The following is a 13938-nucleotide window of genomic DNA, read 5'->3' on the forward strand; positions in this document are numbered from 1 at the left end:
TGTAATGCTTTCGAGATCAGCAAGAAGCATAGACCTACCTTGAGGACAGTCTTGTTGTCAGATGAGGGGGTCCTTCCAGCCCACAGAGCAAACTTACAGGGGTCCCCTTCAATGTGCTCCGTCACGCCCAGRTCTGATGTCTGGATATGGAGAAGAACAAAATGTCAAGTCTTGAAACTGCTTTTTTATGACTTGGAACCTTCCAAATCATCATATGTTCAGTATATCATTGAATATCATAAAAACGATATACTATAACTATAACTATATATCATAAAAACTAATAGCAATGTTCCCTTTCTGAAAAGGAATTTAAGAGGTACATTAAGATACAGTCATWGTAAATCCCACCCAACTTTCCTCTATGTCCCTGTCACAGTAGGTTGGTGGCACCTTAATTGGGGAGGACGAGCTCGAGGTAATGGCTGGAGCGGATTTCCATGTGTTTGATGCCATTCCATTCGCTCTGTTCCAGCCATTATTATGAGCTGTCCTCKCCTCAGCAGCCTCCACTGGTCCCTTGGTCCTGGCTGGSMGTGTGTCCCAAATGACACCCCGTTCCCTATATAGTGCACTACTTTAGACCAGGGCCCATAGGGCTCTCACCATAAAGGCTATAGGGTGCCATTTGMAGCGCAACCTGGACACATCTKWTCAGCAGGTCCTATGATTGTAGGTCCTGTCTCTGCCTGGCCGGCTSCCCTCTCTCCACTGGGATTCTCTGCCTCTGACCCTATTACGGGGGCTTACTAGTGCTCCTACATGCCGTCCCTAGGAGGGGTGCGTCACGTCGTGCCAGGCTTTTTCCCCCCGCCATACTCGACATGAGTGGTTTGAGTCACTGAGATGATCTTCCTGTCCGGTTTTGCGCCCCCTCGGCCTCGTGCGGTGGAGGAGATCTCRGTGGGCTATACTCAGCCTTGTCTCAGGGTAGTAAGTTGGTGGTCTGTTGACATCCCTCTAGCGGTGTGGCGGATGCTCTTTGGAAAAGTGGGTGGGGTTATATCCTGCCTGGTAGGCCCTGTCCGGGGTTATCGTTGGACAGGACCCCCTCTCTCTCTCTGTCTCCCTCCCTCTCTCTATCTATCGCACCTGCTGTCTCAACCTCTGAATGCTTGGCTATGAAAAGCCAACTGACATTTACTCCTGAGGTGCTGACCTGTTGCACCCTCTACAACCACTGTGATTATTATCGTCTCTCTAGGTTTCTATGTTTRTAGGCTAGGTTTCTGTAACAAGCACTTTGTGACATCTGCTGATGCAAAAAGGGCTTTATAAACACATTGAATTTGATTTGATTTGGAACAGTTGTTATTGGACACGCACATATGCATATTCATAATTCATGCACAGTGAGAGGAAGCTTTAATTTCCGGACCACGCCATCTGCTCTTTCATGTATTCAACACCTGGKTCTTTTTATTCTCCCTCCCCAGCTTCCTCTAAAACACCCTGAATATACTGTAGCCTATTATACAAGCGGGCAATTAACACCCACCCACACACACACACCACAGTCCAGTCCTGCTTACACATAATGTACATTTTAGTCATTTAGCAGACACTCAATTGAGAGAGACATTTTTTTTTCAAATAAGAAGGCTAAAATATCGACATAAAATGAGCATTGTACGAATCGTAGCACTACAATAGCACAAATACTTTTGCACCCATCCAACGCGCGCGCACGAGCGTGCACACACACAATYGGGGCTTTACACATCTCAGCCAGCAAGCCAAGGCTGGATGCAGATCAAAGMGAATTGGATGGCTAAGCTCTCGGCCCACAGTGTGGGGGAAAACATCTCCACTGACTAAAAGCACCATCCGATCCAACTCCCCATGAGTCTCCGGGACACATGCAAGGCATCACATCGTTCCAGTATTATTAGGTTCACAGCTTGGCCAGCTGGATGATACATTATCTATATGAAAACATCAGTGCTATCTTGAGCGGAATTCCCTTGAAAAGCTGGAACTCCAAACGACTAGATGACCAGTCTCATTCCACAGATGTGTCAAGTCAAGTGCAGATGCATTCCTTCCAAATTGACCTCAGACTTGAACTTTAACTGTAGAGCAGGTAGGGAGGAGGGGAGGGGAGAGGAGAGGGGAGGGGAGAGAACAGAAGAGAAGTTGAAAAAAAGAGGCTAGAAAACGAGTCCAGTCCTYAGTCCTACCAGCAGTTTGCTCTTGAAGGCGTATTTGGTGCGTCCAGCCGAGTCCTTGATCTCCTTGCTGAACACCAGGGAGATCTCGAACAGGAAGAGATGACGGTCCCGGCCCTTCCGGATCAGAGACTTGGGATCCCACACCTGGAACGTGTCCTGGATGAACAGCTCTCCCTGCACATCCAGATTCTCATCGAAACCTGCCGGAGATCACATGGCTCTTTAAATACAGCAATGCAGTACAGACAGTAGAGTTGGGGTCAATTTGAATTGAATTCATTTGAATTATTATGATTAAATTTTTATTCAATTAATTGCTTCTCCTTTTCAATTGATTGAGAAATCATTGAAAATCGATGCCATTTTATTTTGCGATTATTGAATTACTAATGTCAGTTTAGTTCCTGAATTGTCGGACTTCAATTCCAATTACCCCCAACTCTGACAGAGAGACAACCTTACAGCTTTACACTTGTCTACTAGATAGTGTTATTCCATGCTGTGCAGGTCTTACTGCATATTTCCCCACTGTCCCTTAAAGGGATAAGGTTAGTTAGTTTACTTCCACATGAAGTGATGGAACACCCTAGCTAAGGAATTTAGAGAGACGTTTTTAACACAGGCCTCCCTCCTGCTGTACCTTCCAGCATGGCGACGTGCATGGCGTCGTTGGCCCTCTTGGGGACACTAAGCATAACCTCCAGGCCATCCTTAATCTCCCCCTTCCCCTCCTCACAGCAGGTCAGCAGCTCCTGAAACATGGCATTTGGACAATTTTCACCCGTTCCAGTGCGTTGATTACAGTTCCTGGCATGCATGTTAAACACAGAACAACAATTTTTCCCAGCTGGTTATTTTTTTATTATAAAATAAGAGGGCTAAGAACAGTAATTTTGAGAAGACATGTCTGGAAATTGTTTCAACGCTATTTCTTATACCAGACACTGTAAAGGGGCTCTCTGTATGCAAGATACTGTCTACGGCCCAAATGGCACCCTATTCCGTAAGTGCACTATATAGGATAGGGCATAGGGTGCCATTTGGGATGCAAGCCTAAGATACTGCGTGATGAGATTCAGACACATCACTAAGTGCTATTATGAACATATAACACAGAGCTAAGGGCCAAAACACAGGCAGGGGAATCGGACGTCTCTTGGCAAGTCCTTAATGAGATTGATAAGGAAACCCACGTGTACATACTGATGAGATAGAGAGGAAGCGACAGGGGCAGGAAGGAGGGAGGGAAGACAGGGGAGACAGGGAGTGAGATGAGTGACGAGAGGGTGTGAGAAGGAAGAGAGAGAGAGAAGAGAGAGAGAGAGAGAGAGAGAGAGAGAGAGAGAGAGAGAGAAGAGAGAGAGAGAGAAGAGAGGAGAGGAGAGAGAGAGAGAAGAGAGAGAGAGAGAGAGAGAGAGAGAGAGAGAGAGAGAGAGAGAGAGAGAGAGAGAGAGAGAGAGAAAGAGAGAGAGAGGGGTAGAAGTGGACAGAATGCTTTGATGTTCCATATTTCCTGGGGGAAGTGGCCTGGATGATAAGAGGCCCAGTTTCCTCCTTGTCCGAATCACAAATGGCACCCTATAACCTATATACAGTCATGACCAAAATTATTGGCACCCTTGAAGATGAACAAAAAAAAGACTGTATAAAATAAATAATACAAAATACTGAGCCATATTGTATCCCCCCAAAAATAATACTTATATTAATACAAATGCTCAGAGAAAAATATTTTGTTTAACAGAAAATAAATATAATTTTTTTCTCTCAAAAAGATATGGATCAAAATGATTGACACTCCTGTTTTCAATACTCTAGCACCCTCCCCTGCTAGGGTAATGGCACTGAGACTTTTTCTAAAATGTTTTATGAGATTGGAGAACACGTCAGGAGGGATCTTAGACCATTCCTGCATACAGAATCTTTCCAGATCCTTGATATCCTTTGTCTTCTCTTATGAACTGCCCTTTTCAATTCAAACCACAGGTTTTAAATGGTGTTCAAGTCCAGAGACTGAGATGGCCATTGCAAAATGTTGATTTTGTGGTCAATTAACCATTTCTTTGTGGATTTTGATGTCTGCTTGGGGTTATTGTCTTGCTGGAAAATCCACTTGCGGCCAAGATTCAGCCTCCTGGTAAAGGCAACCAGGCTTTTGGTTAAAATGTCCTGGAACTGGGTAAAGTTCATGATGCCGTTGACCTTAACAAGCACCCCAGGACCAGTGGAAGAAAAATAGACCCATAATATCAATGATCTACCACCATATTCTACAGTAGGTATGGGGTTATTTGCACCCTTCTTTCAACGCAAAATCCACCACTGGTGTGCGTGGCCAAAGAGCTTTATTTTCATTTGGGACGCAGACCTTCTCTCCCATCATGTTCCCTACCTTGAGGAGAAGCTGGTACTTAGTGATCCTCTGCACTGGCTTGATAAGGTACGAGGAGATGGAGTTGGCCAATCCGTGTCGCTGCTGGATTTCCTGCACACAGAATTTACGACATCATGATTACTGAAACATATTGACGTTGACATTGATATACTTTAATGTGTTCATAGCCTATAATCATGTGTTCATAGCCTATAATCATGTGTTCCTCCRAAGTGGCYCACTATTCCCTATGACTATATAGRGCACTACTTTCGACTGGAACCCTATGGCCACCGTTCATAAGTAGTGCACTGTAAAATAAAGAGGGTGCCATTTGGAACGGAAGCCATAAGACTGCGCACTGTAATGCAAAGAGACAAATGGCAGTAAGTAAGCAGAAAAAAATATGACTCCTGTTTAGCGTTGGAATAAATGGCTCATTGGCACCACCTACAGGRAGAAGAGGACAGACAACTCATTCACTTACATCGAAGAAGCTTCCAGCATGCTCCAAGATGAGTTGGCTGGAATCCGGTTTGTTTTTACAGTAATTGACGTACATGTGGAATTTATCAGCCTGAAAAACAGTATGGGAAAATCCTGTCAAATTCAAATGACTAAGCATCTATGTTCTTAKATGCATATGGGTCTTTCTATAAACTAGAGTACCTGTGAGCATTTCTTGTAGTGGACAAATGTTTGAAGCTATTACAAGGTCATTAATAATAATTTGCTTTTTTTATGTGAATACATTAAGACATAAAGGGGCAACATAGACACATTCAATATAATTCATTAGTTGAATCAAAACCTGTTTAAACCCTTTCTCATGRTTGGAGTCTTCACAGATTAGCCAGAAATCGTGTGATATAAAACACTACCTTTCTTTCCTTACATTTATGATACTGTTGTTTGTCTTTTAACATTTAACAATTGAAGCATTTAACAGTTGGATTACACATTGAACTTGATGCTGTATAATTGCTCTTGGTCACTTTTCTGTATGACAATCTCGAAAGTGCACTGTAACCTTGTAACATCTCCCTATGTTATGGTGTGATAACACATATCCAAAATATTGTATGTGATTGCAAAATCGAATGCTTCCAACAGAGAGTGTGACTTTACCATCATTAATTAAACGGTATGGGGTTCTTCAATAATTCATGCATATTGTTGTTTGAGGCGCAATTCATGTCCAGCTGCACTGTAAGACGTTTCTGTAATTTCAACAGCAAAACACTGTAGAATGCACAGTAAAATACTGTAGATTGCACTGCATTATGGGTGAAATTCAAAACAACTGTTTAAAAAATATAGAATTATTTAACCTTTATTTAACTAGGCAAGTCAGTTAAGAACAAATTCTTATTTACAATGACAGCCTACCCCGGCCAAACCCTAACCCAGACGACGCTGGGCCAATTGTGCGCTGCCTTATGGGACTCCCAATCACGGCTGGTTGTGATACAGCCTGGAATCGAACCAGGGTCTGTGGTGACTAGTACTGAGATGCAGTGCCTTGGACCGCTGTGCCACTCGGGAGCCCCCCTGTTATTAACTGTAATTGGAAGCCTCCTGTAAAAATGACTCTTACTGTATTTCTTTACAGTATAGTATACATTATTATGCCTACTGTAGATTCAAATGATCAGTTTCACTTACAGGCGCCAACCTTATGCTGCTGGGTGAGACACATGAAGCTCAGACTATTTTAGTAAGTATCTTCTGAAGCAGCTGTGAAGTGAAATAATATTTTCAGCAGCTGCTGAGTAGGTACCTTGACTTGTTTATAAGTATCTTTACTGCTAGCCAGCATTGAATTACTGCATGTTTTCTTAGCTAACCTAGCTGGCTACTGTAGCTAGCTGGCTAACATTAGCTAGAAAAACATCACCCAGATAATAATTGACAAGTGTGTTTTCACCATTACTACAAATAAATGGCTTGTTTCTAGCAGTTCAGAATATATGACTCATATATTACAAGCACAACGGTTTTCTTTTCTGGATTCATGGGCCGCATTTTACACATACCGCTAAACCACATTGTGGGCCGTACTCGCCAGCCACTAAAGCCGATGACTAGTGCACCGGTGAAATACCGAGCTGACTGCGACCTAAGGTGCAGTGGGCAGCTGTAGCCTATCACAGTGTCACTGGCGGAAACTAGTAACGTGGCCAATTTATTTTCCCTCTAAGGATTATATGTCAAGTAGGATGTCAGCCTACACAAGAAATAACTAATATTGGTTGCCATCTAGATGTCACTGTGATATAGTCTACTAGTCAATGGGGAGCAGTGGAGGCTGCTGAGGGGAAGGAAGGCTACTAATAATGACTGGAATGGTAATGAGTAATTGGAATGGTATCAAAAACATGCTTTTCATGAGTTTGATACCATTCCATTTACTCCATTCCAGCCATTATTATGAGCCTTCCTCCCCTCAGCAGCCTCCACTGATGGGGAGAGCATGAACGGCAAAAAACACCYGGACACAGTGTCCTCCTCAACCRTGTGTGATCGGSACACAGTGTTCTCCTCAACCCTGTGTGATCGGSACACCGTGTCCTCCTCAACCCTGTGTGATCGGTTCTCTCAGCTCTCAGCTGTGCGACACATGTCATTGTTTTTCAGGCCAGGAGGTTCCATATACCTGCTCCCCGCTAACCATTTGTTTAATTTAAACAACATTGTTCCATATATTGTTACAGTATTAGTAAACCTGTTCACTCTTTCATTAGTATGCTGTCTCTCTCATTCTATTCTTTATTTTTCTATGCTTGTCCTAATTAAGYGTGAGAAGAGCTAACAAATCAGAACTGAGGAGGACTGTCATGGAGCCCTTTGAGGACACCTGATGCTGAGCTGACTTCTACTTCCTGGATGCTCTCCTGCCCAACCTCCGGTAGTGTGTTTCACCGCCTCGGAACCCCCTTACCCCAAATAGAGTTGCCCCTGATCATAGATCTAGGATTGTGCCCAATCCATATTTTAACTCTATCTCCCTCTCTCACTTTGTCTCTCTCTCCACCACACCCCAAACACACAGGCACTCAATATAGTTTTTAGATTAGTATTGTAATAATGCTCTTATTTGGTTGCATATGTGTTAACTGTTGTTACTTCTATTGACAGTTCTGTTGTTAACTTGTTGTTACCAATTTGAATAAATGTATTTTATGTAAAAATGTATTGTTATTCTTACATTTAGATTTCAGGGAAAATGTCACTGTAAATTCACAGCATTATCCTGGCACCAGATTTTCCAGCTTAACACTGTAATTTTGCTTTACAGGAGAAATGCTGTAATATTTTTCACAGTACAATTTTTCTTACTGCAAAACATTACAGCATCCCTGTAAATTTGGTCTAAGACACTGCATCTCAGTGCAGTTCCTGGTTCGAATCCAGGCGGTATCACAACCGGCCGTGATTGGGAGGCCCATGGGGTGGTGCACAATTGGCCCGGGTTTGGCCGGGGTAGGCCGTCATTGTAAATAAGAATTTGTTCTTAATCGACTTGCCTAGTTAAATAAAGGTTAAATAAAMAAATAAATAAAATTACAGCAGGGATGCTGTAATATGTTTTTTTTTACAGTAAGGAAAATAGTACTGTGAAAAAGCTAAATCTCTGCTATAAAGCAGAATTACACTATGAAACTGGCAACTCTGGTGCCYGTATAATGCTGTAAATTTACAGGGAAAAGTTTTACAGTGTGTTTAGTTACAAGGGGACATTATCGCGCGACATCAGCCGATTCAGGAAAGGATTTTCTGAATGACAGTCAAGTGATAAAGTGCTAGCGTGATACCGCACGCGATTGAACAAAAACCAAAATGCGTGAAATAATGTTGATCTCGAGGCTTGACGGAACGTATTTGTGTCTATGTTGTTACGGCATTGAAGATAATTAGACTATGTCGTGGACAACATTAAGTCAAGCTTCCCCTAAAATTACGGTCTGTGTACGTTAAAACGGTGCAATTGGGAACGTGAAAACGGTTCGTTTTTTCAATTTTTGAATAGAAATGTGGAATGCCAGTCATTTGTCAAGTACACAGTCAACGCTTCCTGTTCTTTCAAAGTAGGAGTTCACATTTTTAACGCCAGTCTATGAATCTATTAATTAATTGATTAATAGCTGTCCATATGTGCCACAGTGCCAACATAAGGTGAGATTTCTTTCTGCATAAGATGTAGTGTTTATTGAATTATTAATGAACTGCTGTCACTGTAAATTGTTAGCTGACTGAAATATCCTGGCTACCTAGCTAACCATTGGTCATCTTATTCAATGACGCCATAAAGCCAAAACAACAGTATCTATGGTGTCCAGCATACACCTGTGCAAATCTGTGTGTCCAACAAGCAGGTGAGCATTTTTCATGAATCTTGTTCTGGAGGCAGCTCTGCAGAGTGGAAACTAGCTGGCACAGCCACAAAGTCATAAAATCTGATTTTAAACCGAACTTTAACCCTAACCTTAACCACTACTAACCTTAATGTCTAACCTTTAACTTAAATTAAGAGCAAAAAGCACAATTATTTTCATGAATTTTTACAATATAGCCAGTTTTGACTTTGCAGCTTATCTAAGGGGAAATTGCTCAGTTCTGCTTCCAGGACAAGACTCATGACAATTAAACGTCAACCTCTGTCCAGCAATGGAGTGAAACATCCAATCAATGCCTCAAGTGTTGTGCTGAAGGTCCACCACAAACGCAAAGGGTGGTGGGGTCCTGTCCAGAAACAACCCCTAGCTAACCCCTACCCTTAGACACTAGTGGAGATCTGAGAGGATTGGACAGGTGTAAGCAATACCCCCAACATTACATCAAGCATATCAGAGGGTAAGATGGAGCTCTCACCATGTCACCACCTGGCTCAAATAGCCGACCAATCAGCCTGTTACTAACACTTAGTAAACTTTTGGAAAAAAATGTATTTGACCAGATACAATGCTACATTACTGTAAACAAATTGACAACAGATTTTCAGGACATTCAACAAGCACGGCACATACACAAATGACTGATGATTGGCTGAGAGAAATTGATAATAAAAAGATTGTGGGAGCTGTTTTGTTAGACTTCAGTGCGGCTTTTGACATTATCGATCATAGCCTGCTGATGGAAAAACGTATGTGTTATGGATTTACACCACTTGCTATATTGTGGATAAAGAGTTTACCTGTCTAACAGAACACAGAGGATCTTCTTTAATGGAAGCCTCTCCAACATAATCCAGGTAGAATCAGGAATTCCCCAGGGCAGCTGTCTAGGCCCCTTACTTTTTAAAATCTTTATGAATGACATACCACTGGCCTTGGGTAAAGCCAGTGTGTCTATGTATGCAGATGACTCAAAACTATACATGTCAGCTACTACATCGAAGTGAAATCACTGCAACACTTAACAAAGAGCTGCAGTTCGTTTCAGAATGGGTGGAAAGAAATAACTTAGTCCTAAATATTTCAAAAACAATAAGCATTGCATTTGGGACAAATCATTCACTAAAAACTAAACCTCAACTAAATCTCAAGTTGAGGTTTGGACCTTGGCCAGGGAGGTGACCAAGAACCTGATGGTCACTCTGACAGAGCTACAGAGTTCATCTGTGGAGAACCTTCCAGAAGGCCAACCATCTCTGCCACTTTCCACCAATTAGACCTTTATGGTAAAGTGGCCAGACGGAAGTCACTCCTCAATAAAAGGCACATGACAGCCCGCTTGGAGTTTGCCAAAAGGCACCTAAAGGACTCTCAGACCATGAGAAACAAGATTCTCTGGCCTGATGAAACAAAGATTGAACTCTGGCCTGAATGCCAAGTGTCACGTCTGGAGGAAACCTGACACCATCCCTACAGTGAAGCATGGTGGTAACAGCACCATGCTTCACTGTAGGGATGGTGTCAGGTTTGTGGGGAAGTATTTCAGCGGTAGGGACTTGGAGACTAGTCAGGATCGAGGGAAAGCTGAACGGAGCAAAAAGATCCTTGGAGAAAACCTGCTCCAGAGTGCTCAGGACCTCAGAGTGGGGCGAGTGTTCACCTTCCAACAGGACAATGACCCTAAGCACACAGCCAAGACAACGCAGGAGTAGCTTTGGGACAAGTCTCTGAATGTCCTTGAGTGGCCCAGCCAGAGCCTGGACTTGAACCCGATCGAAAATCTCTGGAGAGACCTGAAAATAGCTGTGGAGCGACTCTCCCCATCCAACCTGACAGAGCTTGAGAGGATCTGCAGAGAAGAATGGGAGAAACACCCCAAATACAGGTGTGCCAAGCTTGTAGCATCATACTCAAGAAGACTCAAGGATGTAATGGATTCCAAAGGGTCTGAATACTTATGTAAATGTTAACATTATTTTTTTTATCCCTTTTTCATGATATCCAATTGGTAGTTACAGTCTTGTCCCATCGCTGCAACTCCCGTACGGACTCGGGAGCGGCAAAGGTCAAGTGCATCCTCCGAAACACGACCCTGCCAAGCCGCAATGCTTCTTGACCCGGAAGCCAGCGGCACCAATGTGTCGGAAGAAACACCATACAACTGGCGACCGAAGTCAGCGTGCATGCGCCCGGCCCGCCACAAGGAGTTGCTAGAGCGCGATGGGACAAGGACATCCCGGCAGCCCAAACCCTCTCCTAACCTGGACAACGCTGGGCCAATTGTGTGCCGCCTCATGTGTCTCCCAGTCACAGCCGGCTGAGACACAGCCTGGGATCAAACCTGCGATGCAGTGCCTTAGACCACTGCGCCACTCGGGAGGCATGTAAATGTTTTCTGTTTTTGCTTTGTCATTATGGGATATTGTGTGTAGATAAGGGAACAAAAACAATTGAATCCATTTTAAAACAAGGCTGTAACGTGGAAAAAGTCAAGGTGTCTGAATACTTTCTGAATGCACTGTATATATAACATTCTATTGGTTGCACACATTTTGTATAATCATTTAGTTTTGAATTCGGCGTCATTTTGTGTATCAGTTCATAAACCACCTGCCATGGAATCGGTACAATGAAAATGACTTCTTTACTTATTTTAGGTTTAAGGAAGTGTGTAGGTAACATTCTTTATTGTAGCGCTATGCAAGTTATTTATTTAGATCCGCCTGCTTGAGACAAATTCAGCGATTGCTATGCTATGTCCGTGCTGTGAAGCAGTCGATCTAGATAAATGTTTTTCTAAGGACCGCCCGTTTGATGTAACGTTGCAGTGAAGCCGACCACCAGAGGGAGGCAAATACACGTTTATTCGACGGAGCACGTTTACATGGCCCTAGGAAGGTCTGGGCGGCTTTCCTCTGACTTATTTAACGGTGGGAAATCAATAAAAGAATTAATGTAAAAATATACGATTTCACGGACTGTCAGTTTAAGAGGTTATTAAGGATACTATAGTTATCACGTTTCACATTGGATTTATTAACTACAAAAAAGGTAAGACGTGTTTTTCTTTTTAATTCTGGTGTCGCTCTGCACACACAAGCTTGTTAGCTAGCTGGTCCAACGTTAAGCCAAATCTCTGAAGTTCAAAGACATTCAAAGTTCCTTTATAGAACCCGCTCCTCAGTGGGTATAATTCTGTAGACCTAATTCAGATAATGCATGTCATAACAAGAAGATACACAGCGCTTCAAGCCAAGCCTCTTCCTCCACCCTCGTTCGCTGTCTCCCCACCTTCAAAATTTCAGTAGCATTTCGCGCCCTACACTGGTCTATCCAATACATGTAAATAGATTGCCCGCTCCATAGCAAACTACTTTATCCGAAGTTATTCAATGTCGAGCTAAAATATTTATTTTAGAGGTTTAAAAAGGAACAATAGAAACTGTTACTTATTTTGGTTCGAACCCCCAAAAATATGGTTCTGTTCAGAACAAAACGTTTTGACAACTATTGGAATAATGTCATGTGACATTTTGAATGACATGTCGATGTTTTGTTGTTTCTAGGTGGTGTTATGGTCTCATTGTGTCTATTTAGACTTGTATTCCTGTAACTACACATGTGAAGGTGCAAGAAAATCACATTTAAATGTATATCAAACCATTTTGACATTTTAACCCTGATGTCACACATTTGCTCCTTTATTAATAGAAAGACCCAAATACTTTTTTCCATATATATCACTACAATATGCTTTGCTCACTGCCAATGCTTAATCCAAGTAAGTTTGCAAGAGATTTTCATGCTACTGCATGCCTGCCTATGGTTTATGGGGAAAAAAGGGCTTTATAAAATACTGTACATTTTGTTTGATTGATTACCGATGTTGTATAAACGAATTGCAAGAAGGTAAACAGCATTCACATGTAATTATCAATCAGGAAGCCACAAGTCAGAAGTACCCTGTGGGCATTGTAAGTAAAAGACTTAACACCATGGTCGTATTCACTAGGCACCAAATGGAACAAAACGGACTGAAACAGGGAGGGACTACCTGGGCGTGACCAATAAAAAAATACTAATTTTTGGTTTCCGTTGCAAAACATTTCAATTGTGTGCTCTAATGAACGTGCCCCATTGACTGTAAACAGGATGAGTCTTACCCATGTGACAAAACAATGGCCCACATCTTCAGGTAGCTGCTCATAGTTCACTAGCTCTTTGAGGAAAATGCTGCAATTAAACAGCAAAGAGAAGGTTAACAGTGAGAATACTCACTGGTTATCGTAGAACAAGTATTTCCTCAACCAAAATCACATGAAATAGAACTGATTTGAATTGGTCTCATGCAATAACGTGCACCTGAAACACAACAAAAAAAATCGAATGATATAACAAGTTGGAATCTCTTTCAAATTAAGGATGTGTCACAGATTACACCCTGTTCCCTATATAGTGCACTACCAGAGCCCCGCCTTGGTCAAAGGTCGTGCACTATAAAGGGCATAAGGTGCCACTTGGGACGCATGTCAATTTGAAAGAGATCCCTACCTGTTATGGAAATCATAAATCTCCTGGATGTTGCCAAAGATGATGTGCTCCTTGTTGACGATGCCAGGAGGAATCTCCTCCACCCCACTTGTCATCTCCCACAGGTACGTCTAGACAGGAGGAGGACACAGGAAACATCACATGCTATCATGTCCTACAACCAATCCTCAAAAAAAAAATGGACTTCTCTTTCTTGGACTCACACCTGCACTTGTCTTTTCTTCCTGGCACTGATTCTTCTAAAGGCAGATTCTACATGCTTGCTTTCTCCTATTAAACTTATTGAATGCACTGACTGTAAGCTCTGGGTTTATTTATTTTTTACCTTTATTTAACTGGGCAAGTCAGTTAAGAACAAATTCTTATTTACAATGATAGCCTACACCGGCAAAACACGGACGACACTGGGCCAATTTTGCGCCGCCCTATGGGACTCCCAATCACGGCT

At 42.5% G+C, this 13938-nt stretch overlaps 1 protein-coding gene across 1 annotated transcript in view; it reads right to left on the reverse strand.

Moving 5' to 3' along the window:
- Positions 1-13938, reverse strand: part of LOC111974119 (kalirin) — a 280207-nt gene that overhangs the window by 68216 nt on the left and 198053 nt on the right. The window contains exons 25-31 of the mRNA XM_070446990.1: positions 13491-13600; positions 13103-13172; positions 5033-5122; positions 4564-4656; positions 2812-2923; positions 2181-2371; positions 39-140 (exon numbers count right to left, since the gene is read on the reverse strand). Coding sequence (XP_070303091.1) covers positions 39-140; positions 2181-2371; positions 2812-2923; positions 4564-4656; positions 5033-5122; positions 13103-13172; positions 13491-13600 — 768 coding nt within the window. The remainder of the gene's footprint in view (positions 1-38; positions 141-2180; positions 2372-2811; positions 2924-4563; positions 4657-5032; positions 5123-13102; positions 13173-13490; positions 13601-13938) is intronic.

This window comes from Salvelinus sp. IW2-2015, linkage group LG2 (genome assembly GCF_002910315.2).
Source record: "Salvelinus sp. IW2-2015 linkage group LG2, ASM291031v2, whole genome shotgun sequence".
Taxonomy (NCBI): domain Eukaryota; kingdom Metazoa; phylum Chordata; class Actinopteri; order Salmoniformes; family Salmonidae; genus Salvelinus; species Salvelinus sp. IW2-2015.